General features: G+C 50.6%; 1 protein-coding gene across 1 annotated transcript in view; it reads right to left on the reverse strand.

The window, feature by feature from the left end:
* trpc5b (transient receptor potential cation channel, subfamily C, member 5b) overlaps positions 1–22,096 on the reverse strand; it is a 40,712-nt gene extending 18,616 nt beyond the window's left edge. The window contains exons 1-3 of the mRNA XM_018751957.2: positions 21,530–22,096; positions 6,292–6,691; positions 3,738–4,259 (exon numbers count right to left, since the gene is read on the reverse strand). Coding sequence (XP_018607473.1) covers positions 3,738–4,259; positions 6,292–6,678 — 909 coding nt within the window. The 5' untranslated portion in view covers positions 6,679–6,691; positions 21,530–22,096. The remainder of the gene's footprint in view (positions 1–3,737; positions 4,260–6,291; positions 6,692–21,529) is intronic.
* Between the last annotated feature and the right edge of the window lie 4,695 nt (positions 22,097–26,791).

A 26,791-nucleotide genomic window follows, 5' to 3' on the forward strand; every position in this document is an offset into this window, starting at 1 on the left:
GTGCGTTTCACTCGGAGCGAATGAGTGTGTTGAATAGCGCTGCTGTGTGGACGGGGGTACGGCTCTAAGTACCCTGGTACAGCACATGTACCGCTGTAAACTGGCTTCAGCCAAATACTCGTTGCAGACTAGAGGTACAGGAGACGTTGGCGAAAAGCATGTGCTAAAGGAATAAATAAATACACGCAGAAACACATAAGTGATGCTGCCAGGTGGACAGTGTATCCAAGGTACCGCATGGGTGTACCGTGAAAGCGCGGTACAGTACCGTGTACGGGAACGTTCCTTCGTCTGACGTTCCTCGCTCGGCCTTTTCAGAGACGGCGCTGCCCAGCGGCATCCACCCGTTTCACGCTACGTCTCCTGCTCCAGCCGCTGCCCTCGGAGCCCCGGCCCCGCTGCGAGCCCCGACCTACCGACCTGGCGACTACATGACCCCCCCCCCCAGCGCGCGCTTGCGGGAATATAGGGGGCAATACGAACCTCGGCGCTACAGAGCATCAGCGAAGAGCGGACAGGTTTAGCGACTGCCGATGCGAACGATGCCCCAAGATCGCTGCTCGCAGTGCTGCCGGCGTGTGGCGGAGGGCGCCGTCGCTCTGCTTCACCTGTAATCAGGCTCTAATTGGAGCCATTGATGTCTGGCTGGGCTCATTATCCTCTTCAGCTCAACCAGCTGCTGCATATTATTTCAGAATATTGTGTTCTGCTTGATTTTTTTAAAATAAACATCATTATTTTGCTTCACGCTTTATAACTGCTATTCATCCCAAGCCCAAAACCCCACCCTTTGCTTCGCCGAAGGCATGATTCTGCGAGCGACGGCCACCATCCAGCAAATGTGCGACTTGGACGTGAGTCAGTGGAGGTAGAGACACCATGAATCTCAGTAATAAATGCTGCTAAACATCACGCCACGAGTTTCTGTGCACTTTTTCGCTCGCTTGTTTAAGCGATGCCGTGCAACACCATTTTTAAATGTAAAAAAATGGCTCGACGGGGAAGGGGCAATGAATTAAGCTGAAAAAACCCTCGTGATGTAGAGCGAAAGAGCCCGTTTCCCCCCAAGGTAACACGGCAAAGGGCACGAGGCCGAGGGAGAAGGGGAGGGGGGTGTAGCACGGTGCCCTTCGGAGAGCCCCCTCAACCCTGTACAGAGAGCAGCTCTCGCTGGCTCGACGGCAGGAGCACCGCCCCCAACCCCAACCCCATCAGCAGCGTCCCGTCTCAGTGGTCACACAGCTTATCGGAGTGCGGTACCAAACACTTACATTTGCTGAGCACAATAAATCCAGGGTTCGACCCTAAGAAACACTGCACTGCTGTATAAATAAAGGTTGTTAATCCAGCTCTCACCCCGACTGCGTTTCTTCCACTAAGCAACGTTTCTCATCCGCACCATAACTCAGTAACGAGGGGCAGAGGAGCTTCACAGGGACTTAAACCTGTTTAATCGCAGCCCCGACACGAACCGGTCTGTCTTTCCGGGAGGAAAATTACGATTTCAAACGTATTAGCGGTTGTTCGGAAGTCAGCTAATATTAACGTGGCCACGTGAGCCATGAATCTTGTACGATAGGCGACGTGTTCGTCTCGCATATTCCTCCAGAAGCACACCGCATGACTGCAACACTGGAAGGATGAGTGAAAAAGATTCACTCCCCTCTGAAGAGAATCAGCCCTACGCCCCAGTTGGGAAAAATATGTGTATCCACTGAAAATGGACAATAATGTGTCACTATTTCACCGACACCTTCATGAAGAGCAGATTAGAGTTATTTCCCTATTTACACTGCAATGCAGTAATTTTACTGCAACCATTCAGAGTAAGTACCAGTGTCAGGATTCACACTGGGAAGCATTAGGTTAGAAGGCAATGGCTGTAACCTCTACGTCACCTACTGTCCCAGAGTTGGGTTTTGGGAAGTTTTCAGTCTACACCAGTTTTTTGCATCTTTGTTTGTCCCCATGAAGCTGCATCAGGTATCCATCATTCTGACTTTGTTCTCTCTTCTCCTCAGGCTTCTCTTTGATACATTAGGTGCAGAACCTCACGATATAACATCATATGATATATTGCTGACCCTGGAAGCCTGGTACATGGAGATCAAACTAACCTCATCTTAGGCACAGTTTTCTTGCATATCTGCATCTGCATCCAAAAGAGAAAACAATCTTCATTTCAGAGAAACACTGAAGAGTTTTGTTAAATCTCCCTCTTGTGACATTGTCGATGCTCTGATTTCATATGCAGCATCTCACTTCCAAGTGGCCTCTTCTATTTCTCTCTATAGAATATCCAAGGGATATCTTTATTTTCCTTCCTTATATATAATTGCAACTCATGTTCTCTTCTTTCCGTATTTGTTGAATATAATTTTCTACATTTCCTTCCACTGGAGACCAAGGGCAGTTTGTGTATTTCATGCCACAACGACATCAGAAGCTGAGCTCTTCTGCTTATGAACTGATACCATTTCCATCATATTCGTCTCCCGAAAAAACTTAGTGCGTCTATTCAGTGTAATGAATTCTTTCTTCTCTTCATCTAAATATTCCATCTGTAAAACATTCTGTTTCTAAATGGATTTTTTTAGGGTCGGATTCTTTTATGGATAACAAGGTGAAGGTGATGACGAACATCCCATTTCAAGGGCACGTCACTGGAGAACCGCGTCCGCAACTGTGTACATCAAGTACAGTTCCTGCACCGCTGAGAGCCCCGAGCTCCTACAATCAGCATGGGCATCAGATTTCTTCTGCAACAAAAGGGAAAACTAGCAATGCTACTGTTATTATTATTATTACCGATGTTGTTGTTGTTGAATGATAAGTGCTACTATGTATCCTTGAGCCACACTGGACTACTAAATACAGCCGTTGACAATGAACAGCGGACCATTTTTGTACAGAAAACGTGTTTTCACGCAGTTACAATTTTATCAGCCCCAGGAACTGAATCGAAAGCCACAAAACGATATGAGCTCGATTGTTTGCGCTGTAATAAATCTTTGGAACTGGAAGAATACGAAGCCCAGCAGTGAAGCGTCACACACGCGGGGAGCTCCTGTACACTGCAGCATTCGGTAAGCAGGGTGTTTGCTTGTGCTTTTACAGAGCTACAAAGATCACTTTTTACCTTTGTTCCGAATCATTGAGCCCTTCGATTAATATGCAATGAAAGGCGTACGAACCTCACGCCTCACCAGCTTCGCGCCCACATGCGTCCGCTCGCTGCACTGCTCTTGAGCAAACTTAAAAAATTGAAACCTTCTGCCTACCGAGAGCACCTTCGCTGCACGGATCTGCTGTCGCAACTGACTCTGAAATTCCTTTATTGCTTTGGGAGGCTGGAAGGGAGGGTATCAGCCTCAGCCAGGCCCTGCAGGGGGTGGGGGTGGGGGGTGTGAATCCATGTAATCTTGAAAACAATGTTGACGCAGCATTCATTGAAAAGACCAGCCATTCGTTGGAAAAATGCTGCCGATGAACCGCATCTCCTACTGCAGACAAGGCAGCTCATGAAAATGATAAATGGTTACGTTTTACTTATTAACTCTCCTGTCTAAACACGGATTATGATCCTTCGGCAAACAACTTTTACATTTTCAGTGGTTTTAGCAAATAATGCCAGGAACCGAGTGCTGATCATGTTAAAGCCACCGCCCCCCATTCCCATCCCCGTCTCCGTCCATTGCCATGGTAACACCGGCAGCAGAGACAACCACGGCACCCACCTCCTTCTGGTGGTATTTGATGGCCAGCTTGAGCTTGGCCAGGTCGTGGCATTCCTGTGGGTCAAGTTCATCGCTGTGGTCATCGCGGTGGTTGAGGATGATCTCCAGCTCGCGGGAGCTGCGCGCCTGGTCCAGGAGGTCCTTGGCGAAGCGCTTGCACTGCTGCGACAGCTCCTCGTACTCCTGCTTGAACTCGTTCTCCACCTTGCTGAGCTCCTTCAGCTCCCAGCCCAAGCGGAAGGATGTGAGGATGGGGTCCTCGCTGGAGAGAGCGATGAGCGAGGGGCTGGCCAGTGTTTTGTAGATGTTGAGGCGAGAGCGGGAGTGACGCAGGCTGTCCACCTCGGAGCTGGAGACGCACTCGACGCAGTCGCAGCGGATCTGGTGCGGCCGTGGAATGGTCACCTTGCGCTGCACCAGAAGCTTGATGATCTCGTAGTTGTTGGTGTGGGCCGCCAGCATGATGGGTGTGATGTCGGGCGTGAACTCCGAGAACTGGCTGTCCATCATCAGTGAAGGGACCTCGAGGGGTCATCGCCAAGGAGTGGAGGGGAGACGAGGCGGCGGGGGGGCAAGAAGTAAACACAAATTTAGATCAGAGTGGACTGGTTAAACTTTATCATTTTCATACTACTTACTAAAAAGATCTGAGCTGGTAATGCTGTTCCATGTAAAATTGAGTCACTGCACAGAAAATCAAAGCTCAGCTTCAGGAGGTGCAGCGGATAAGTGTAGTGGTTCGAGCTGCCGCCTTTGCATCTCTAGCTTGCTGGTTCAAATCCCACCCTCCTTTAAGCACCATGTTCACCCCAAAGTTGCTCCATTAAAGATGACCTAGCTGTCAGTGCATAAAGAGCTGGGAGTTGCACTGGCCAGATGCAAATGCTTGTTGGACAAGAGAGGTTTTTATGTACAATTATTTTAAGAGTATCAGACTCACATTCTGGTCCAAATATTTCTTTTCATTTGAATTAATTCCAAAGTGCTTTTGTTCACACAACCTGATCGAAGAAGTTCATTGAAGCGCCTTTGCCAAGGGTCCAGTCTCACATACTTTACCATCACTTTACCATGGACTGTGTTTTTCTGTTAAAAGTGTATTCAGTTCCCTGCAGTGAAGCCTTTATTTGTGACGAAAAAGCAGGAGGGGTGTGAAATCCTCCTTCTCCCCACAGCGCACAGTGTAGCAGGATGGATCTAACCATCGCCGTCTGATGGAGTTCCAACCGAGGAGACGCCTCAGGACCCAGGTGCCTCGCAGCCTTACCGCGGTACGCCGAAGCACGGAACCAGGCGACACGCACAATCGCGTTTGTGTTTTTTTCCCCCACTCGAACGCCAGAACTGCGACATATTGTAGTCCCGCAAGTGGCTTTTACTGTGGTAACTGCTGGATCTCAGCACTTCCAGGAGAACAAGTGTTTCACGGCCTCCGAAAAGGAGCAGATGAGCAGGTTTGCAGGGTGTGTTTGGCGCACGGTGCGAACGGCCGGTCTTCCAGCTGAACCCAAACTGGTATCAGAAGACCACATGAGTAGCTCCGTTTCTCAGATATGCGTTTCTCTCTCTCACACACACACACACACACCATCTATTTGCATTTACATTATGTAAAAGAGGAGAGAAAATAGCCGTTATGTGTTGTGTGAGAGAACTGGCAAGGAGGCTACAATATCAGCAGGCAATCTGGGATGGGCTTTTTCTCGCATTTAATCTTCTGTATCCTGAAGAAATATAGACAGAAAATTTTACATACGGCAAATAAACAAATTATTAAGATTTATTTTAATATTATGAGAAAGGATTACACAGATAAGCTGTTCTGAAGCTAAGAAATCGACACGTAAAATAGAGAGCGCTGCAGAAACCTAAACCTCGCAGTAAAATCGATTCATTTCGCACCTCTTACGGTATTATATTTATATGATAACCTGCTAGAACAAGTAAAAAAGTAAACTATCCCAATAGCATCAAGTACCATACTCGTCCCAAAGAACACGTTTGTCTTGTGTTGATGCTGCTTTTCTCCTTGCGTTTGGCCATATCTGACTTTTCATAGCGCATCACCATGTTTTCCTCGGCCTCGTGGCACAGCGTCAGCGAACGTTTGTCTCCGCGGAGAATTACGTTCGGCTTGCAAACGCCGAGGTCCAACGGCCCGGTTAGCGGAGGCGTTCTCGCGGAGCCTGGGCTGAGGCCCCTCGCTCTTAACGCGCTCCGAGTCCGAGCTAAGGCTCCGCGCCGAGCAAGCTGCACTTCCGCAGCCGTGGCAGTAACCGGCGGCGCTCGGCCGCGTTATCTCAGCCGCGCTCCGACGCTCCAAGGCGGGTCGTGGCGCTCCCAGCCAAGCCAATTAATTTTTTACACGCTACAGGTCACATGGCACCACGCGGGAGAGCTGGCATTGATTCGAGAGCAATTAAACCCCTCCCTCCTGCCACCAATCACTTTCGCGCCCGTCTGCCGATGGCGCGGCTTGAACCAGGGCCTGATTTCTGCTGCACTCAGAATGGTGGCGGAGCCCTGTGTCGCGGAGGGGAACCGAGAGCCCTACCTGCTTCTCCCCGCTGGGCCGGCGGTGGGACAGGAGCAGCTCCACGGCCCCCACCACCTCCTTGCGGATGGCATAGAGGAGCGCGTCTCCCACGTAGACGCCATGGTTGAGCAGGAGCTCCATAACCTCCAGGTTCTCGTTCTCGATGGCGATGAGCAGCGCGCTGCGCCCCAGCGGGTCCATGCAGTTGATGTTGATGTTGTAGTAGATCTCTGCCTCCTGCAGGGCATGCTTGACCCCGGCATAGTCTCCTTTCTCCACCGCCGTCAGGTAGGCCTTCTCCTCGGGCGAAAGCTCCGCTTCCGCCCTCACAATCTGCAGCGGGATGCGGTCGCGGTACGGCGAGTAGTTCACCTTCTTGTAGTAGAGCTGCGCCATTGGATTCATGTGTGCGAGGCCACTGGCAGGAGCGGGGGAACGGAAAGAGCGGGAAGGAGAGAGGAAAACATGAGCCCAGCGTAAACAAACAGTGTCATCGCAAATGATGGAAAATACTGTAGCGAACGAACCGTCTCTTACTGTCTTTTACAACATTCATAAGAAAAGCATCTTCTAAATGTCAGTGTAGCGCAGTAAAGGATTTCCTGAGGTTACCGACGATGAACAAATTGCGGGAGTGAACAATGCACTGGCTACTGCTACAGAGGGAAAAGCGGCCGGGCCTCTTGTCCGCGGTGCGATTAGTCGACCAGGACCATGAACTGCTGCGTCGTGATCGTGTCGTGTGTCTCCTAACAGCTCCTTTCACGGCGCCACTCGGAGCTCGGTTCGAGACCCGACTTCCCGCAAGTGCGCAGCGCAGCTTTCGCTGCCCCCGCAACAAATCTGCACTGCTGCGCGTTGGAAATGCCGCATGTGCAATCGAGTGTGTTCCAGCGACAGGGAGCGAAGGGCGAGCGCCTCTGTGGAAGTGCTGGAAACACATTCATTATTAACTGCACTCTTCCTGTAGAGCAGCGCTGCCCCGCGTCCCTGTGGGCCACATTTCCGTCAAGTGCACGTAGGAGCGCAGGCGACTCGTGGCGCAAGTGCCGAAGCGAGGACGTCGTCGGGAGCGCGTGGCGCGAAGGAGCCGAAATGTGCTCGGCGAACGCCGTCTCGCCGCGTCGCATCCTTGACACGAACGCGACCGCTCGTCTGCCTTCGGCGCCGTCCGTGTCACACCCAATTGGAGCAGAGGCCGTTGTGATATGAACATTAATTCAATTTGTTTCGCAGCGTGAAGCTTTCTCATTGACCTCGTCGCACTTTGAAAGATGTGAATATTCACGCTGTAAGGCTGCAGCCGCATTATTGCTGGATCCAATCGACGTGACTCTGCGCTCCATTTACCTGTTGCGGCACCAGGCCCAAATGAGAGAGCTGACAAATGAAGGATGGAAATGGTGACGTGAAAAATAGGGCAATTACAGTGTTTTTGCGATGCTCGGCAATTTAATTGCCAACACATATGGAGGTGATGACAGGGAAAACAACAAGTTGAGATGGATAAATCCTGCATTCAATGGGCCCCTCTTGCATGTCTCGCACCATCGTCTTCTCCCTCTTGCTTCAGCTCCGGATTTATCTGACGGCGCTTCGTCTTGACTGAAGGCATAGACCGTATCCATGGCAACGGCAGAGCCGCACGAACCTCGCGTCGACACAGAGGCTGTTGAGTTACTGCCTAGCAGAGGCTCTCTGACACCCGTAGACTAGAGAGCCCCACATTTACACACAAAACCAGCACGGAAAGAGAAAACAGTTTATAAGACGAGGGCACGCCACCGAAAGGTACCTTTCCAATCCGTTTCTAATTTGAACGCAGCGAAAGCAGCGCCATCTCTGTGGATTTTCTCTGGCTCCATTCCTGCTCTGAAAGCACACATTTCTAACTTTAGGCAGGTGAATCATAGCTAATCGGTACAAAGAGCACAAGAAAGGATTATGACCCTTTGCAGTAAAAAATACATTACATAAATACAATTGTAGATAAACCCTTTCTTAACACATTTGATTAAAAGACAGAAAACAGATCAAATTTGACAGGTGTATATACAGTATACATATATATATGTATATATCGCACACACATTGTCTGAAACCGCTTGTCCCAAGCGGGGTCACGGTGAGCCGGAGCCTAACCCGGCGACGCGGAGCGTAGGGCTGGAGGGGGAGGGAACGCACCCAGGACGGGATGCCAGTCTGTCGCAAGGCACCCCAAGCGGGACTCGAACCCCAGACCCACCAGAGAGCAGGACCCGGCCAAACCCGCCCCCCCGCTATACGTGGCAAATATAGGCACACGTGTGTTTGTAAATGTGTTTTATAAATGATAGTGATAACTAAGAAGCAGATTAGTTTGAGACTCACTGTTACATTGTTGTCCCAAATGTTATTAGAAGAGTAATTCATAATGGAAAACACCAGGCAAAAGTTGTTTTGTGTTCCATATCTCAGAAGTGCACCAAACACATAGCCCCTGGCTGCGTGCTGAGCCGTCATACCAGAGACCGTTATTTGCACTATTGAATTATGAAAGGCAATAAGAAGGATAAATGCAACAATTACCTGTGTTTAGTTAACACCGAACTGCTCAATAAAGTAATGCATTTCTCACTCACTCACTCGCTAACTGCTTGTCCTGCTCAGGGTCACGGTGGTCCGGAGCTTATCCTGGAACCGCTGGGTATAAGGTTAGGGGGTAAACTCAGGATAGGACGCTAGTCCATCGCAGGGTAGCCACACACACGCTATGGGCAATGCAGCACTGCCAATTCACCTAAACTAATTCAGCTATCTTTGCCATATGGGAGGAAACCAGAGCACCTGGAGGAAACCCATTCAAACACAGAGAGAGCGTGCAAACTGCACTGAGCTCCAGACTGAGCCGAACGCAAACCTACACTTGAACAGGCTGTGGGGACTGTGAATCCGCAGCGCTACCCGCTGTGCCACCGTGCCACACCATTACGTACATTTATGTCGCTCAAAGCTACAATGTTGTTACGGGGGGTCGAATGTGTCGCTGCACCATCATGGCCACAGTGGAATGAAAATCCACTAAAACCGCAAGTAAAATTAAAATGCTGAAGCTGGTGTGTTGAACCTGCACTAGTTCTATACGCGTCACTGCTAAATGCGCATCACTCGGCGCAGGTACGGTATCTGATCCTGTTCACGTCGGTTTCCAGCTGCGGTGAGAGGAAACGGGAGCGGCTCCCTCAAACTATCCATTTTGTGTCGAGGCCCTCGGTCGCTGCGATGTGCGCCGCACCTGCAACAAAAAGCCTAATAAGCATTTCAATACATCTAATTATTACTCATCAAAACGGGCACATGATTTCCGCAAATGTTCAGTCTTGGGGAAACCCTGCAGCAAGACGTGACATTTTCCACAACTGTTTTCTTTCACAGCGTAGCTTTTAGCTGTGTTTCAACTTCAGAAACAGGTGTGGAAAAGGCGGCCGGCCGTGGATCGGAGAGCCGCACCTTTTGCGCGCCTCTGCTGGTGGACGTGGACGTGGACGTGGACGTGGACGCCTGCACAGCGCACACACTTGGTAAAACCTCAACCAAACAAGCCAGCAAGTGCCATTTCACGTTCACACACCCATGATTGGTCCCCATTTGATACACGCTCCTCTACGATTGGTCCCCATTTGATACACACTCCGCTACGATTGGTCCCCATTTGATACACGCTCCTCTACGATTGGTCCCCATTTGATACACACTCCGCTACGATTGGTCCCCATTTGATACACGCGCTGCTATGATTGGTCCCCATTTCACACCCACAACTATTATTGGTTAATGACTGGTCAAATGTGACACCCACACACTATTATTAGGTACATTTTACACCAAGAGACCAATAACTGGTCTCGATTTGGTCAGCGATCGGTCAAGACGTGACACGAGCACATTGGCGATGGGTACCTGTGTGACACCCACATCCTGCCAGGTGCAGCACTTTCTTACACATGAGCACCATTCATTTCTTTTCTTTTTTCTTTTCTTTTCTTTTCTTTTCTTTCTTCCTTCCTCCTTCCGAGGGAGGTGGAGGTCAACCCCCCACCGTCACATTTCAAGTTGCCCCAAGTTGCCCAAAGTTGCCCACAGAAAGACTACGCTTAGAATGACATGTAACGTTGTGCCGTTACCCTGGCCTGGTATCATGTGTTGTGTGACAACGAAAAATGTTCTTGCTGAAAATCTGTTACAATTAAATGCCGAAAGCTAAGCAAAGAAGAACGTCTCACCAGTTACCACGGTAGCGGTCGCTGTCAGAGGTACTTTGGGTCACTCGCACCTGGCCGTCAGCAACGACGAGTCAGCGACACCGCGTACAGTACCGCACATTATTTGGTTACACATCCTGAGGTTTTTCAGTTTTCTTTTATGGAGTTTAAACATTTCACTCGGGTTCAGTTTTCCATTTTACCTTTTTTACTGTTACTTACTGGATATATGACCTTTGACTTGTGAACAAAAGAGCAAATGTCAATAGATGTAATCAAGTTGGTCTGAATCATTTCACATTATCTCTGTTTCTGGCGTATGTTAAATGTAATGTCTTCCTTAATACGTGCGTTGTATTTTTAAACGTACTTGGTAAATGATACTTTTTCTTTTACTTTTCAACCCAGTGTTCAATGTTTGCCTTTTTGCTGCGAACTCTGTGAAATACCGTTATTCCGTTGAGAAGTATGGTGTTCATTTATATGTAAAATTGTGTAAAAATAAACAGTCATGGATGTGATTCACTGAAATTTTGTTTGGAAGAAAGATGGGAGGACTTTCGAAAAACAATCTGCTACATCATCAAAATGACAAGTTGGATCGTTCTATATGCATGTGGCTCAAAAACGTATTGCGACCCATCATATCAGAATTTCAAATTTGAATACAATTAACTTTAAAGGCGGCGGCTGCTGTTGGCAGGGTGTTGGGTTTCACATTTATTTACCTTTGCATTTTTATTCTGAGAGGAAGTTAATTTACGGCAGGAAGTTATTATGAGTTAGTTCAGGAAGCGGAATTTTACGGCTCAGCAACGTACTGGGAACAGAAATAATTTACTGGTGTAAAATGAAATGAATGAAGCTGCAGACCATATTGATGCAGCAGTTTAATTAAACACAATAATGTTCATAGCAGTTCCCTCCACTGAGCCTTTCTTATATAGAGGGGCGTTTATTTCAATACTTACACAAGCCCTTAAAGGCACTTCTCCGTTATGTTTTACTCAAAATGATTGGTCAGCACTGATATTAATATGAGTTCATCATTTTCATTGGGAATCACTGAAAATGCTGTTCGCAGCCGTTCTGGGGCTGGACTCGTGAGAATAGAGCTATGCCCCGTTTCCGTTTCAAAATGTTCATTATGTAGTGAAGTTTTCCTTTGCAACAGTGCTAATGTGAAACCGTAGTCCTCATATTACTACAACCGGCATACAGTGGCGACACTTGTACGACGGGGATGTCCTTAAAATGCAGACGTTGTTATAAGTCGTCGAACGTCTACAAGGTCCTACACGGTGAAGGAATTGAACTGCCCTTCGTGAAGTGCGTTCGTCTCTGCTGCTTGAAATATTAACGCTCCGTCTGCATAAGGAATGAAAGGATTTTGCCTTATGCCTGTAGTTCGGCACCCCGTGTCACTGTGTGAGAAGAGCGCTCTATAAAAATACATTGAATTGAAGTGAGTTGTCGAATTCCTGCCCCGACACCCTTGTGGCCCCTACTGGACAGCGTTACCTGCTCATACCTGGAAAGTGTCGCTGGCTTTTGGCCTTCAGCCGATGGCCTGAGCGCGGGGGACGCCTTTCACATTTCTCTGTGTTACTCTCATACTGCCTGTATGTTTCTGTGACCCAGTGCTGCGCATCACCCTAATTTCATTGCGAAAATCCCCTTTCTGCCACCATCGCCTGTCAGCGAGCGCAAACAATCAGGCTGTTAGTGCTGACGCGAGGAGCCTTGGTAGAAGCTTAAAACCGGGAAGAACGTGCGATCGAGAACTGAGAAGCAGGTAGATTTTCTATTACAGACTTTTTGAGGCATGTGAGGAAATATTTTATCATTCTGTCAGATGGGAAGACTTTGAAGGAGTTAGCGTGAGAGCGGAGACAGAAAATGAAGGGAAATTCTCTTGGCTGCTCTCTCATTTGTCCTTTGCCTGAAGGGCTTGGATTTAGCTCGCAGCTTAACGTATAAAATAATCATCCCTCGGTGAATTAAATACGGATTCACTCTTCCAGCCTTTGCAAGCAGGTGTGTGGATATTGACTCATACATTCCAAATGACAATTGAGACATTTTAATTTAAACCATATTTGGAACAATTTCTCAATGCACTGTTATGCTTTAATGGCGTCTGTCAGGTTTCAAGGGAATTATTTTTCTTGTTGTTGTATGTTCATTGTTTCATGAAGCGTAAAATTTGATTAGAGAACCCCAAATTAAAAGTGCTGCTCTTTAAGATGGTACAAATATGTTTCCTCACTTTATGGCCTTGCAGTTGGCATTTGAAAAATAACAGGAGTAACAAACATTTTGGCTAAAAATAACATCCTCATGCTACCCCTGGTGTATTTCCTCAAGCGATTAATTCATCTCCGGTACAGAGAGTAACATTAGCGGCTGAAAACATTAATTACGAAATATGCATTAATTAGTTAATTGCTTTGACTCGTGGCCTAAATCTACCCAAAACAAAATAAAGACACTAAAACATTACTGGGCACGTACGATACGTAGCACATAAATAAGTGTGCGACACACTTTCTCGCTACAGGATGTTTAGGATGGCAAAATATACCATTTTATGCTATTGAAAACTTTTCCGTCATGTCCTGCGACCTCATCAATCTCTTTAATACGCCAAGAATGTTTTGTTTACGCTTGATTTGCAATTCGCAGTTGCTTTGTCACCGAAGGAGTGAAGGACAACCTGGGATTTCCCAATTGCTGTTTACCACCCGCTGCCCTCGACTATTCGTTACTAAAAAGCCGCGTGGCGTCAGCTGCCCTCGTCGTGGAAAACGTGCGCAGCGCAAAGTTCACTCGCGACTTACTGCCTCGGTGACCGGCAGTGCCCAGCAACTGTACGTCTGCATGCATTCCTCACCATTTGCCTTTCCCGCAAAGAACAGGGATATGAGGGATGTTAACGTGCTCGATCGGAGCGCCGCCAGTGCAGAAGGCGAGCTTGTCCGGCGCGATCCGTCGAAAGCGCCCCGGACCCCGAGCGGCTCGGAAACGGTAAGCGTTTGATGGAGGCGCCTGTTTGATGTCGGCAAGCGGGCGGGTCCGCTCCGAGACGCACGTGCAGAGAACGGAAGAGGTCGGCCAGGTGGCGGACCCGTGCGGGGCCCATATGCTGCCTCCCGCTCCCTCATTACCTCCCTGCGCACGGAACCCGGCGCCTGCGCCCTCCCTGGGCTCGGAGCGCAGCTTGAACGCGAGCAGGGAGGCGCATCCATATTCATAGCAGTTCTTGCAGGGGAAGGGGGGGAGGGTGTCAATGTCTTGGGCACCGCCGCACTCTCGGCGCACGTCCTTTGCAGAAAGACGTACTACGAGAGGCCGGCGCTCGGGCCGAAGACGACCCCGTACGGATTCCTCATCGCGCACGCTTTACGTGCGGAGTGTCGTGGGGAGGAAGGGCTCCTTCCACAGGTGCAGCACACCTTCCCCGGCGAAGGAAGCTCTCTCCCGCTTTAACGACGCATCTCACGTGCGGCCCGATGGTTAATAGCCACAGACAGCTCTGGACTGGCTCATGTGGGGGACAGAGAAAAAGGACGGAGGTGTGTGGACGTGGCTCTGGTCCAGAGCAGCTCTGCTCACCTGCAGCTGCGCCTTTCTGGCTCTACAGTAATTGAATTAGCGATTTTCTCGCTCATCCTGCTGCGCTTCTCTACCCTAAATGCCTTGTACGCCTCTTCTCGCAGAGACACAGATGTAAATGCACAGCAAATGTCTCTTTACAAAGATCAGACTCTTTAACAGAATTGAGAGTAATAGCAAAAGACCTTATTAGTGACTCTTTTTTTGACTTGTGCTCACTCTCTTCATCTCGCTTATTCGAAGCGAGACCATCTCTCACATTCTCATCCACGCACTCCTGCTCATCTCGCACCGCGGTAGAGGACCATGTGTCTCGGAAGGTGAGCTGCGGTAAACGCGAATGTTGGATGTACCCAGAGCTGCTTTTACGGCATTTCTTCAATGTGTCACTTGAACGAGCAGCCAGAGGCAGCCCCTTAAATAATTAAGCCAATCATGTATTTTATGAAGCCATTAAAAACTGTAACAAAATGAAAGCTGACAGACACATAAAGTACTTTGCTTTCCCATAAGTGATGTTTATTTTATAGTGCAGTGGCGTTAATAATTCAATATGTGAGAACAATGTTTCTTGCGGGAATTTCGTGAACGACAGACTACGGACACACTCCGTAGCCCTACGGCGGACGCCAGGATACGAGGCTGACGTGCTGCACAGCCCCGATGTAACGACTCGCACCCGGAACCTCAAGAGTCGTCGTTCGCTTCACAGGTGGCTACAGAGCGCCGCTAACAGCACGGACTCGCTGAGGAATCTACGGAACCGATGCGACACTAGAAGCTGTTATTATTTTAATTACAACTAAAATTACAATTGACAACGTTTTCCGTCGTTTCGGCAAAATCTTTTCATTTGTAACCTCGCACTTAGGGTGCAAAGTAACAAATGTGTGTAGAGGGTTCCTGTAACTCTCCGACTCTGCGAAAGCCGTTGCTGAAGAAGCTTAAACCCGCAGCCTGAAGCATTTCAATTTGAAAACACTCTTTCCAGATACTCTATCGTGCTGAAAATACTTCCAGAACTTTCATTAATTACAAAGAGAGAGCAGCATATTATTGTACTAAATTTGTTTTATTTCCACATGGCAGAAATATACACACACACACACATTTTCTGAACCGCTTGTCCCATACGGGGTCACAGGGAGCCAGAGCCTAACGCGGCAACACAGGGCATAGGGCTGGAGGAGGAGGGGACACACCCAGGACGGGACGCCAGTCCATCGCAAGGCACCCCAAGCGGGACTCGAACCCCAGACCTCCCAGAGAGCAGGACCCGGTCAAACCCGCTACGCCATTGCACTCCCTGGCAGAAATATGAAACTTCATTTTACGAAGATAAAATAATTACATTATGTCTAAAAGATTTGTAACTTTTGGCATTGGCGCAGGTATGATGCATTACATGTTAATATTTTCTGATGGCAACTACTGTCATCAGTCGCTGCACAGATACTGAGCTGAACAACATGTGCAAGAATACAAACGGGCAGTTCCGCTTCCAGAAAAGCCACGAAAAGAGCAAATATGGACACTTGAAATGAACAGAGTGCGAAAAGTGAATGTTTGTAAGAAGCATTTTAACATCCCCACCCTTGGCAACAATCGATCGACCAATACGATGGCGTTCGAACCCTTGCAGAGCCCTACGGTGCAGGGTAAACTCTCGGCGTACCCGGCCGCAGTCCCATCGCTACCCTCCTGTCTCCCGTCAGATGACGTCCCTGTGGGGCTCAGCAACCTCGTCCAAAGCCGGGCGTGAGCCAGCGGAGCACGTGGCAAAACGGGCACCAAACATTCCTCCTCACTAGCACGGTACCACGGTACCACGGTCTAATCCTTCCAAATAGCGAATGCAGGAAAGGGGTGAAAGTGTCATTTCAGCTGAGCTCGTTCCATCGTAAAGGGCGATACCCCAGGTTGTGCCCTGAGGGAAATGACAATTTCCCAAGCCTTTAGCCGGAAGAAGGTCGACAACTGCCAGTCCGCACCTTTCCCAAGTTGTCAGGCACCAAAACAAGTTTTCACACGAGGGGCAGAGCGGAGAACTAGTGAAATATTTAGACGCTCGGTAATGGCCTGCGTACAAAGCTCTGCGCGAGTAACACTGCGGTTTCACATATCGGACTGGAACAGGGGCTGTTTGACACTCTTGTCCTGGTGTAGTGCTTACTTTTTGCGTAACTGGTTACGCTGAAGTACTGTGGTAAACAGCCTGAAGTATAAGGATCATTTTAAAGATTAAAAAAAAAAGATAATTAAAAATGACATTTTTAAATGAAGACAAATTTTTTAAATATTTTTGTTACAGAAAGATGTATCTCCGAACGCAGGGAATGGAAGCGAGAGCCTGAGTTGTGCTTCCGCTGGGTAGGGAGCCGCTCCAGCACCCTGGTAAACCGGTGCAAACACCGATGCCGTGTGTGGGTTGTGCTGCCTGTAGGGCAATAGACCTGCTCAGCTGCCGAACTTTCCATGAAGGCACCTGAACCGAATCGCCGCGGTGAAAACGGTGACTTTCTTGCAACGGAAGTGTTGGTTTGGGAACAAACAATGGAAATAAAAGAGTCCTTTTGTGACGCACTGTTGTACTGCCACAGAGGCGCAAATGGAAAAGCCATTTTATGCTCATTATTTTGTTGGTTAGCCGACGCTTTCGTCAAAATGACTCACGGTTTCCTGCTTCATAAGGTATCGAGCTTCAGATTACGAACCTGCGGTCTTTGCCCCCATGTACTGCCTGTCACAGCTGATGGATTTTGGAGACTTTTTTTGACATTTCGTGAGCAGTGATTGTATTGAAAGTGATGTTGCGGCGCTTCTACAAATGAATCCAGGAGGGGAATGACCTTCGCTAAATCCTCTCTGCGTTATTCCGCCCTCATTGTGCTAAAACCTTACAGTGAACGCAGGACAAGGTGAGTCTAGGAGCAGAAAAGCCCACCGGGAGTTCGAGAGGTGAGTTCAGACCAAGACAGGAATCCACTTTCACAATCTTCTTCCAGCACGCTGTGCTTCTCGACACGGTTCGGAGCAACGTGTGGCGGATACCCTGGATGACACGAGCTGCCTTTATTGTCACCGTGGCGCTACGGGAGAAACCTAACTGTCCTTTGTGCATCGCGCACTGCTGAGACAGGCCAAAGAACAGCTGGCGGAGCACCTCGAGATGTTCGACAAGCTCCGTACGGAGGGCTGCGCTCAGTTCCCCCTTCGTCCTCCTGCTGTGCTCTCGTACGCCGAACGCAGGGAGAGCCGCTGAGATAGAATAAATAAGGCAGGGATTCGGTGCCTCTGTCACCGTCTGCCGGCTCATTCCCCTTCTGCGTTGTGCAGCGGCTGAAGATACCAGGCCTCCCTGTACCCTCTGCAAAGTGCTCCTGGGTAAGAGGAGGGAAGAACGGCTGCGAAACGCTCTTGTGTTTGGCAGGAGACGAGGGGATGTGCCGAGTTCAGCACGAGACAAAAGGAACCGGGGCACCAGGTTGCAGCGCCGCGATTCGTCCGATTCCTGCTCTTGTAAGGACTCTGGCTGCGAAGGTCCTCTGTTTGTCACAGGAATTCTTTTGGGGCCCTGGTATGTTCTGCTGGAGAAGTTGGTGGTCTGGGTGGGGTGGGGTGGAACCAGCTCCGTGCTGTTGCTTCCCTGTGTGCCCTAGTCTTCATGCCAAGACCCACACCACTGTGTGTGTGTGTGCGTGTGTGTGTGTGTGTGTGTGTGTGTGTGTGTCTGCCATTCACTGACCCCGGGGCGACTCTGCTTGTCGCCTGCCTACCCCAGAGGAACGAACCTGGCAGTCGATACTGCTGAAGTCAACAAAACGGAAAATTACATTGGTGCGGGTGGGTGTCCAAGCTGGTGAGGGGAGTAGGTAGTTGTTGGGATGGCGGGGCTTTATGAAGTATTAAAAGAAAGTGTGAGACTCCGCTGAGCCTGCCAATGTGAGAGCGCAAAAATGATGATGTTAGCGCAATGCCCCCCTTGTTTTTAATCTTATTTATTGCTTCATTGTGCAAACCCATCAGGAACGCGGCTCGTGACGCTGCCCGGAGACAAAGCAGCGCCGAAGGAAGCCATCGATCTCGAGGCACGGTGCCCGACGCTGGCGCGCCGCCAGGTGTCCGCGGACGGCCGGAGGGGTCCGTTTGAGCGAGCGGCCCCCGCCTCCGCTTGAACGGAGGGATGCGGGCGCTGCCCTGAGGGGCGACGCGGCTGCAAGCTCCATTCAAGAGTTGGGTAACATTTTTTTAAAAATCATACATTTCGTGAGTTTCAGGCTAAGTTGCTGGGGACGCAGGTAGCGCAGCGTGAATCCCCGTCTGCTGCGGTGCGTAGGGCACTTTAGCGAGGTCCTGACCCTGAACCACTCGCTACGTTTACAGTATAAGTACAATAAAGTACAACTTCACTGTAGAAACAAATTACTGTATAAAGTGAACATTGCAAACCTGAGTCTTCTGACCTCTTGTTAACATCGTATCGTAAAAAGTCTAATACAGACAGATGTAGATAACATATGCATTGCTAACGCTGTAATAGTACCCAGGTGGACACAGCGGGGGGTCTCCTGTCCGCCGTTAAAGCAGCAGCCCGGTGGAGCGACAGCGCGACGGACCACTTGCCGCTGCTTCCTGCGCCGTCCCTGGCGGCCTCCCAAGTGACGGGCAAAGAAGGTATCCGAGAGGCGCCGGTGAGACCTGAGAGCTCCCGACTGTCCCAAACGCACATCCTTATTACAAGGCGACTCAAGAAATAAACACTTTTTACATAATGTGATGAATGGAGCTGCAAAAACTTTGGCTGTTCTTTCCCCCCGATTGTATTCCCGCAGGATCGGAAGGAGCACGGCGAATGAAATGTGTTGAGTCTCTGGGTTTTACTGCGTCCTCGGGGATTTGAGCGATGCTCAGCAGCAGCCGAGCGGCGGGGGGGGATGGGGTTCCGTTAGGGGGAGCTGGAATACATTTCATTAAGCAACCGTTCGGAGGCAATAAATTGCATCAGTCTAAAGCTGCCATTAGGCAGCCCAAGGGAGGCTTAGTCGCCTCCAGTAAGGGGACCAAGAACGAAGCAAGTGCACAGCATCGCCTCCTGCCCCCCCGACACACCCCTCCCCGATCGCACACGTCTCTCCATTCACACACCTGACGAGCAATTTAATGACCTGCTCGAAAATGGAGGGACTAGGAGCGCCTCCTCAGAAAGTAACGCAGCGCCGTGTGTTTCCTTCTCCGTGGCTGTCGCCCCCCCCCAAGCGGCCGAGCTGCACCGCGGCCTGTGGAGGACGGAGCCGCGGTCCTGGACGGAACCGGCGAAGGGCTCGTGGAGCCCACCCCCGAAAGCCTCGGGGCGAGGAGCCCTCGCCGGTCACCTGAGCCAATGGCTGCTGCTTTCGGACAAAAGTGACGCTTCTGCTCCACGTTGTTTTTTTCTAGCATATTCCCGTTTTCCACAATATTCAGACATATGCAGCGATGCAACGAAAAGCAAGACATTTTCTTAAAATGCTCACGGGAGCGAGCGTAAGAACGAGTCCATCAGTATGTTCCTCTGTGAGGTGTGTTTTCCGTAATTATTTGCATTGGATCGTAACTCCCGTTCCGGGAGCTCCGGCACAATGCAAACAAACACTCGGCCCGGGAAACGCGCCGTCGCGGCCCCGCTCATGCGGACGCGCGTTTGGGTCGCCGCGCCTCCGCGTTCGTGGCACTGCGGGGGGCACCTGGGACCGGAGCCACGGCCACACGTGCCGCGAGCGGAGACCCCGGCGCTTCTTTCACCTCATTTGTTCATTTTTGCTCCTTCTCTAATGCCAGCAGCACGAGGTGAAGCGCACGTTCTCCACAGCCACCCGCCTTCTGCTAAAGTAACATACGGCATGATGCAATAATTACATTTTTTTCCCAGTCACCTAAATTGACGAGGACCGTTCTTCCGAAAACGCTGGGAGTCCCTCAAGATTGCACTTTCCATAATTCCTGCTTCACAGCTGGAGTTTCAAATTGCCCTGAGCACCTGCCAGTGTGTGTGTGTGCGTGTGTGTGAGAAAAAGAGTGAGAAACACTGCCGTTGTTGTGCATGTTCCCCTGTCTGAGCGCTCAGCGTTTTTCTCTAACACCCCCCAACAAACAGACTAATATATATACTGTATATACTGTATGCAGCAAACAAGGTGAGAATCGGAAGCAAAACTGTGGGAGACGCTCAGAACTGACCAGTGCTTTGCTCAAGGTGCATGAAAAACAGAAAAATGATGAGATGTGTGCTTCTGCATGAGCTACAGAGCACTCAAGGTCCAAACGTGTGGAGCCTCTGCACAACCCTACACGGTGAACACATGCAGACACGGAAACGCTGTCTTCATTCTAAAAGAAGGCGTCTTATTTATTCTTCGTATGTTTCCATATGTCGGAAATCTTCGTTATTCAATAATCACGCATCCCGTCTCCAACCGAAGCACACGTTATTATGGGTCGTTTTTTGACTGATCTTACAGTAAATTACCAGCCTACTGATTTTTGAGCCTTTATTCTTTGCCTTTAGGGCTGAGTCAGAGTGATTGCAATACACACCTTTTATTAGGCTTATTGTTTTTCTTACCCATATGAAGAACAATGATCTCCTGGAACGTGTGTATATGCACACAATATAATACACAGTATATAGAGTATATACACACACACACACACACACACACACACACACACACACACACAGTATAGTGCACACAATCCAGCCACGGAGATGGACTTCCTGAGCACCGCGCCGTCTTTTCGTGTTTCATCTGAGATCAACTTTGAAGTCAACGGCCTCAGAGCTGCTCTGTTTGGACATCGCGTGTGCGAAGCGCTCGATTTTGTCAGTGTGTGTTTGACGGCAGAGGACAAGGGGCGCCGCAGCGGTACGACACTATCGTCGCCAGGCCATCGGCACCCTGCCTCAGTGTCACACTCGCTACGAGTGACGTTTCCTCCGCTCTCTAAAACAGAGGTGGCCTCATGAGCAGAGAAGATCGTTCGGAAAGGGTCCGGCGGCGCGATGCGATACGGCACCCTGTACCTGTGTCTGTGCGCATCGGTGATCACAAAGGTCATTAAGACGATAATTCTTTTGTCATATTTCTTTCTGGAAGTATTGATTTAACGAGCAGCGCTCCACAGACGCTCCTAATGCTGCATCTGTTCTGTTCCCACTTGCTCTTCCCTTCGGAGACGGTACACGGCTGCTTCTCATTAAACCCCATCGACTGATTTCCAGCAAAGGGAAACATGGGGAGAGAGGGAAGGGGGAAGGTGAGGGAAGCGATTCGCTTCTATACGGGGTGTCTTGCCGCACATCCTCCTCGGAGGGTAAACAACCTTTCGGGGAGGGGAGGAGACGAAGGCAGCGCGAGCCTTACCTGGAGTGGCCGTTTGCATGCTCCGTGTCCCAGTGCGCGCAGAGATGTGCGTCCCTCCGGTGGCGTGGCTCTCTCGGGCGTCACGCGGCGCCCAGCTGGCAGGGCAGATGAGAGGCGCACGCGGAACGGCACATCCGACGCAAAGCCGCACGCAGTTTCTCCATCCGTAGCCACGGCATCTCCACTTCCCCCCCTCGCTCTCCCCACGGGGAACAAATCGAAATACCTGAGCCTGTCGGGGAGGCTGGGGGTGGAGGGCGAACTGAGGGGGGGAGGGGGGTCGACGCCGATGGGTTCTCACTTTAGAAGCCAGGAAGGATGGGTCCGCAAGGTGCGCTGGACGTTCCGTCTCTTGGCCCTGCCCGCGTCCTCTCGCTCTGCGCAGAGCTGCGTGGCGCTGCGAACGCGTACAGCCGTTGTCATGGAGTCGGACGGAGTGCGGTCGCCGTGGCGGCGGCTCAGCGGCGCTGCCACCGGTCCTCTCAGTGCGCGCCGGGCTGGAGCACTGCGCCTGCTTCAGCCTCTCCTCTGTTCCCTCCCTCTGTTACCCCCCCTCCTCTCCGGTGCCCAGTCCCCCCAGTTCCCCTCCCCGCTCCTCCAACATGAGCTTGTTTTGCTCCTGTTGCTGTCAGCCTGAATTCCGCGCTCCCCAGCGAAGCAGGGGCTGCGACGAGACCGACACTTTGTGTGATCCTGCCCTGCCCAGCTCTCGAGACCCCTGGGTCTCGCAGACCAGCAGCCAGCGCCCCCCACCCCCGCGGCTTTCGCCATTTTCGGAAGGGAGAAGGGACGCGTCCAGCGTGGGAAGAGAAACGAAATCAGTTCCACCTTAGGTGCGCTGGTGTCATCGAGGACCGGGGGGGGCTGGGCGCACGGGGAAGGAGAGCGGGTGCGTGGGTGGGCGCCGGCGAGCCGCTCGGGCAAAAATCCTGCCGCGCGAAAAGGCCGCACGGGGCAGAGGAGGCCGAGATCTGGTGCCGGCCTTGTTCTCCTTGTCTTCTCCTCTCGGTGCTCATCATCAGTCACCGGGATGCTCCCCCCCTTCGGTCCAGGAGGCCTGTTTGCCAGAGGCAGGAAGGGTCTGGAAGAGGGGGACAGATCTGAAGGTTCAGATGCTCTGCAGTCCCTGCCCTCTCCCTGGAAGTCTATCGCAGCACCTTTTTCTGAATTTCACACGACTCTTCACCGCACGGCTTTGCGTTGCCCTCTCATTTGAACAAAAGTGCTGCCTGCTCTGCAACAAAGTAATTACACTGAAGTGCTGCAATATCCGCGTCACAATTATCATACTCTGTGCGCAATAATACATGTCTGGCAAAACAAAACAGAGCTGTTTGGCAAATTCCACTTCATCACTCGCTGGGCTGCTGGGCTGTAAAATGGCGAAGAAAAGAACTTAATTCAGCATTAATGTGATCGGAATTAATTATTTGATTTAAATTGCTGTACAGCAGCCAACCTTCCCTTTTAGTTCCACTTTTTTAGACAGTAGCCTCTCAACAGATAATATTTGACTTGTACAAAGTAGGTAGGAGGTTCCCACTTAAAATTCTCAGTGCTACAGTGTTGTTCATACTTTCATTAAAACCAGATGACAAATTTACCCATATTTACCCTTTCATGCAGTCACATGTTCTTGCAGGAGAAGCTCCGGTTCCTTACTTATCGCAAGGGTATCACAAGGGTGCATTCGTTGCTGAGCGGACCTACAGGCTGCGCGTTACACGTCCAAGCCTTCCGTGACTGCGCCTCCTGCGCTCACGTCGTGAGGTCACAAAAACCGAAACGCGGAGGAAGGAGCGGGACGGAAAAGAGGAGCAAGTCTGGCAGCCAAGGAACACGGAGAAGCTGGATGGGAGCAAGTTGGCGACCAGCTGCTGACTCTCACCACGTGTTGGTCAGCTGAAAGGCTCAACGTCGGGCCACTGCTACACGTCTGTGACACAAGCGTAGCTGGGGGGGCAACCGGAGACCGGGCCACCGCAGGGTCCGCAGTAGCTCTGCTGTCGGTGTCCATGTGGAGGTGTGTGTGTCCTGCTTCTCTGCCTCTTTGCCCAAGTTTTAGTGTCCTTCCTTGTGTGGTGTGTCATTTATGCTCCTCTAGATGTCTGAATAAGGAACACTCGTAGGGTTGATGTGCACGAATCGCGTGCTTTGTGCTTCAGATCGGTGACGCTGTACCACGTGCGCCGCTGTACGGAGGACCTGAGCGCCTCTTCTCTATCCTCTCTCATCTTTGAGCCTGAATTCTGCGTGGGGTCTCTGTGAGGGACTTTATATGAAACACAAGAAGCAGTGCCTGCAGTGTTCTACGTGTACAAGTACACACGCGAGACCAGCAAAGAAACTGCGCTGCTGGTGAACTGCGAATGAACCCTTGTCCTCTGCATGTCTTTTTGCATGCAGGGCACTAATTACACCTAAACGCATGACACTGGTCCCCATGGACCCGCTAGACGTCCCTTGTGCCTTAGTCCTTGGAAGCAGTAAGCAGCAGGAGAGCAACAGCTCGGTGCTCCACGTCCAATACGTCCAAAAATTAGACAGCGAGATGGAGCCCTTGCAGGACAGCACCGCCGAGCTGCCCGGGGGCCTCAGCACACGTGGGACGACTGGTGACGGAGAAGGGAACCGTAACGCAGCTGATGGAGTCGATGCCTCGGGTGGAGATGTGTTGCTGATGGAGCGGATGCGGTTGACAGTCGGGGTCCATGTAGCTCCTGCAGCTCCTCCCGTCTCCGGAAGTTGACATTTGCGGCGCATTTCTCCAGCCGTCGGCCTCTTCGGGCCGGACTGAGCTCAGCCCCCAGGCTCCCTGCATCTCGACAATGTGTTTCGCGCTCACAGAAATCTTAACAAGAGAGGCAGAAAAAGTAAGCAGGAAAAAAGTAATCAATAGGTCCAGCCTCACCCCCACAAGGCCAAGAAAGGCTGCGCGGTAACTCAGGGGAGACGGTGAATCAATCGGCCCTCCTTCATAACGAGATTCAAACAAACTTCTTCTGGCTTTATGCTCTCGCTGCCAAGGTGCTTGCTGGGTCTGCGACGAAACCTCACACAGGTATGTGCAGGTACACAACATCATTCCAGGGTTACAGAACCTGTAGAGCTCTATGTCACATGGCCTCTTTGCCCAGCGGACTGTCGCAGGAAAGCCAAGTCCACTTATTCCAAGGCTCCCCGAGCTGACTGTGTGTGTCGTGCCTTTGGTTCAGCTCTCAGCTCTCAGCTCTCCGGTCCGGACACCTTTGCTCAGTCATGGCGACACTCCTCAGGTGGGTTTTCCATCGAACCAGTAACTGCTTTGGGTGCAGCAGCAGCAGCCCAGGGTGGTGCGCTGGCTCGCTGACATGGAGCTCAGAGAAGTGTGAGCGTTGCCAGCAGTCATACTTCTCAGCGGAGGCGACCGTAATTGAACACACACTAGAGACTAGAGCACTTTGGGCGGAAACCCATCTTCCGCTAGAGACACATATTTTTGACTCCGAGGGTCGGCAGGCTGTCGGTTCATCGCCACCCGGACATGGCAGAAGCGCCAGGGTGTTATGGATGGATCAGATGTCACAGCTGTAACTCAGCACAGTTGAACCGCGGTGGCGGGAAGCGCAGCTTTTTCGTGAACTTATTTCGACTAAAGGCTGCGCTGGCAAATACTCGGTCCGAGGCGTCAATAATTTTGTCAGGGCCATTTCTTTTTATTTTTATGTAAAAGGATATTTTGACTTCTGATCCAGAAGACAGGGACAGCTGGTAGTGCAGTGGTTAGAGCTCCTACCTTCGCCTCCAAAGATCGCAGCTTCGATCCCCGCTCTGGCTGTAGTACCCTCGAGCAAAATACTTACCCTAAATTTCTCCAGTAAAAAACTACCCAGCGGTACCAAGGGGTAAATAGCTGTAAGTACCTTCAAGTTGGAAGTTGCTTTAGAGAAAAGCATCAGCTAAATGAGTAAAAGAAAATGGTGCTTTATATTTTGCGTTGGAAGTGTGTCGCTGCTGTTCGTGGTGTTTCTGGTAAGTGTGGTTGTTTTGCTACCGCTTTTTCCCGTCGTGCATTCGTGTCGTATAGCTGTGCGGGTTGATAGATACAATCGGTTATGTGTTTGTGTAGCGTTGCGTGGCACTATAATTATTTTGTTTAAGTACTATTTAGTGGTTTAAGACGACTGTTCTCCGGATCATTTCTGTGTCCTGTAGCGGGAGTGGGCGTGACTCCCTGAGCTCGATTAACCGCATCTGGTTCGTTGGTTGTTTTGGTTGCCGTTGTTGGTGTAGTTTCGGTTTCGATTAGGAAGTCAGCTGATAGACAGTAGCCCAGTTTAAATAGCAGCTGGTGACCCGTTGCGGCAGCCTCTTGGTGCGAAGACTCGGGGTGCAAAAACAAGGGAGTCTACCTGCGGGAGTCCACTGAGGAAGGCCACCGTTAAATGCGTCCAGCATGTCGGCCATCAAAGTCTTCTACGGTAAGCGAGCCGTGCGATTTCGCCACCGCCGGAGACCTGGGCGCTCTCGCTGCTACAGCAATCTGGTTTATCCTCACATGTCAAACTTTCCATCTTGCTTTACTTTCTCCATGGGTCTCTGGAACTGCCAGTCTGCTGTGAGAAAAGCTGACTTCATACCAGCCTATGCCTCCCATCTCTCACTGGACCTCCTGGCCCTAACCGAAACCTGGATCACCCCAGACAACTCAGCCACACCTGCAGCACTCTCTGTCAGTTCTGTCACTCTCTACTCCTTCTCTCAAACCTTTCGTTCCTCTGGCAGAGGTGGAGGCACAGGCCTGCTCATCTCTCCCCGGTGGGAATATTCTGTTCTCCGTCTTCACCTGCATGATCTGTCCTCATTTGAATGCCATGCTGTCTCTATCACTGCCCCAGTCACTCTTGTTGTGGTTGTCCTTTATCGCTCTCCTGGTCCTCTTGGCCACTTCCTGGATGACCTTGACATCTTGTTGAGCTCTCTGCCAGGGGACAACTCTCCGCTGAGTCTCCTGGGTGACTTCAACCTGCATGTCGATGACATTCATGCAAGCGGCCTTCTGTTGCTCCTACAGTCCTTCGATCTTTCCCTGCCCCAGTCCCCTGCTACTCACAAAGCGGGCAACTGTCTTGACCTTGTATTTTCCCGCAACCATGGCTGTCCCGTTCTCTGTGACGCCGCTGCATGTCTCTGACCACTTCTTCATTTCCTTTCAACCCTTCCTCACCACTAACTCTTCGTCTCTTCCTGCACCCGTTGTCACCTTTCGCCGCAACTTAAAAT

This window comes from Scleropages formosus, chromosome 4, assembly GCF_900964775.1.
Source record: "Scleropages formosus chromosome 4, fSclFor1.1, whole genome shotgun sequence".
Classification (NCBI taxonomy): Eukaryota; Metazoa; Chordata; class Actinopteri; order Osteoglossiformes; family Osteoglossidae; genus Scleropages; species Scleropages formosus.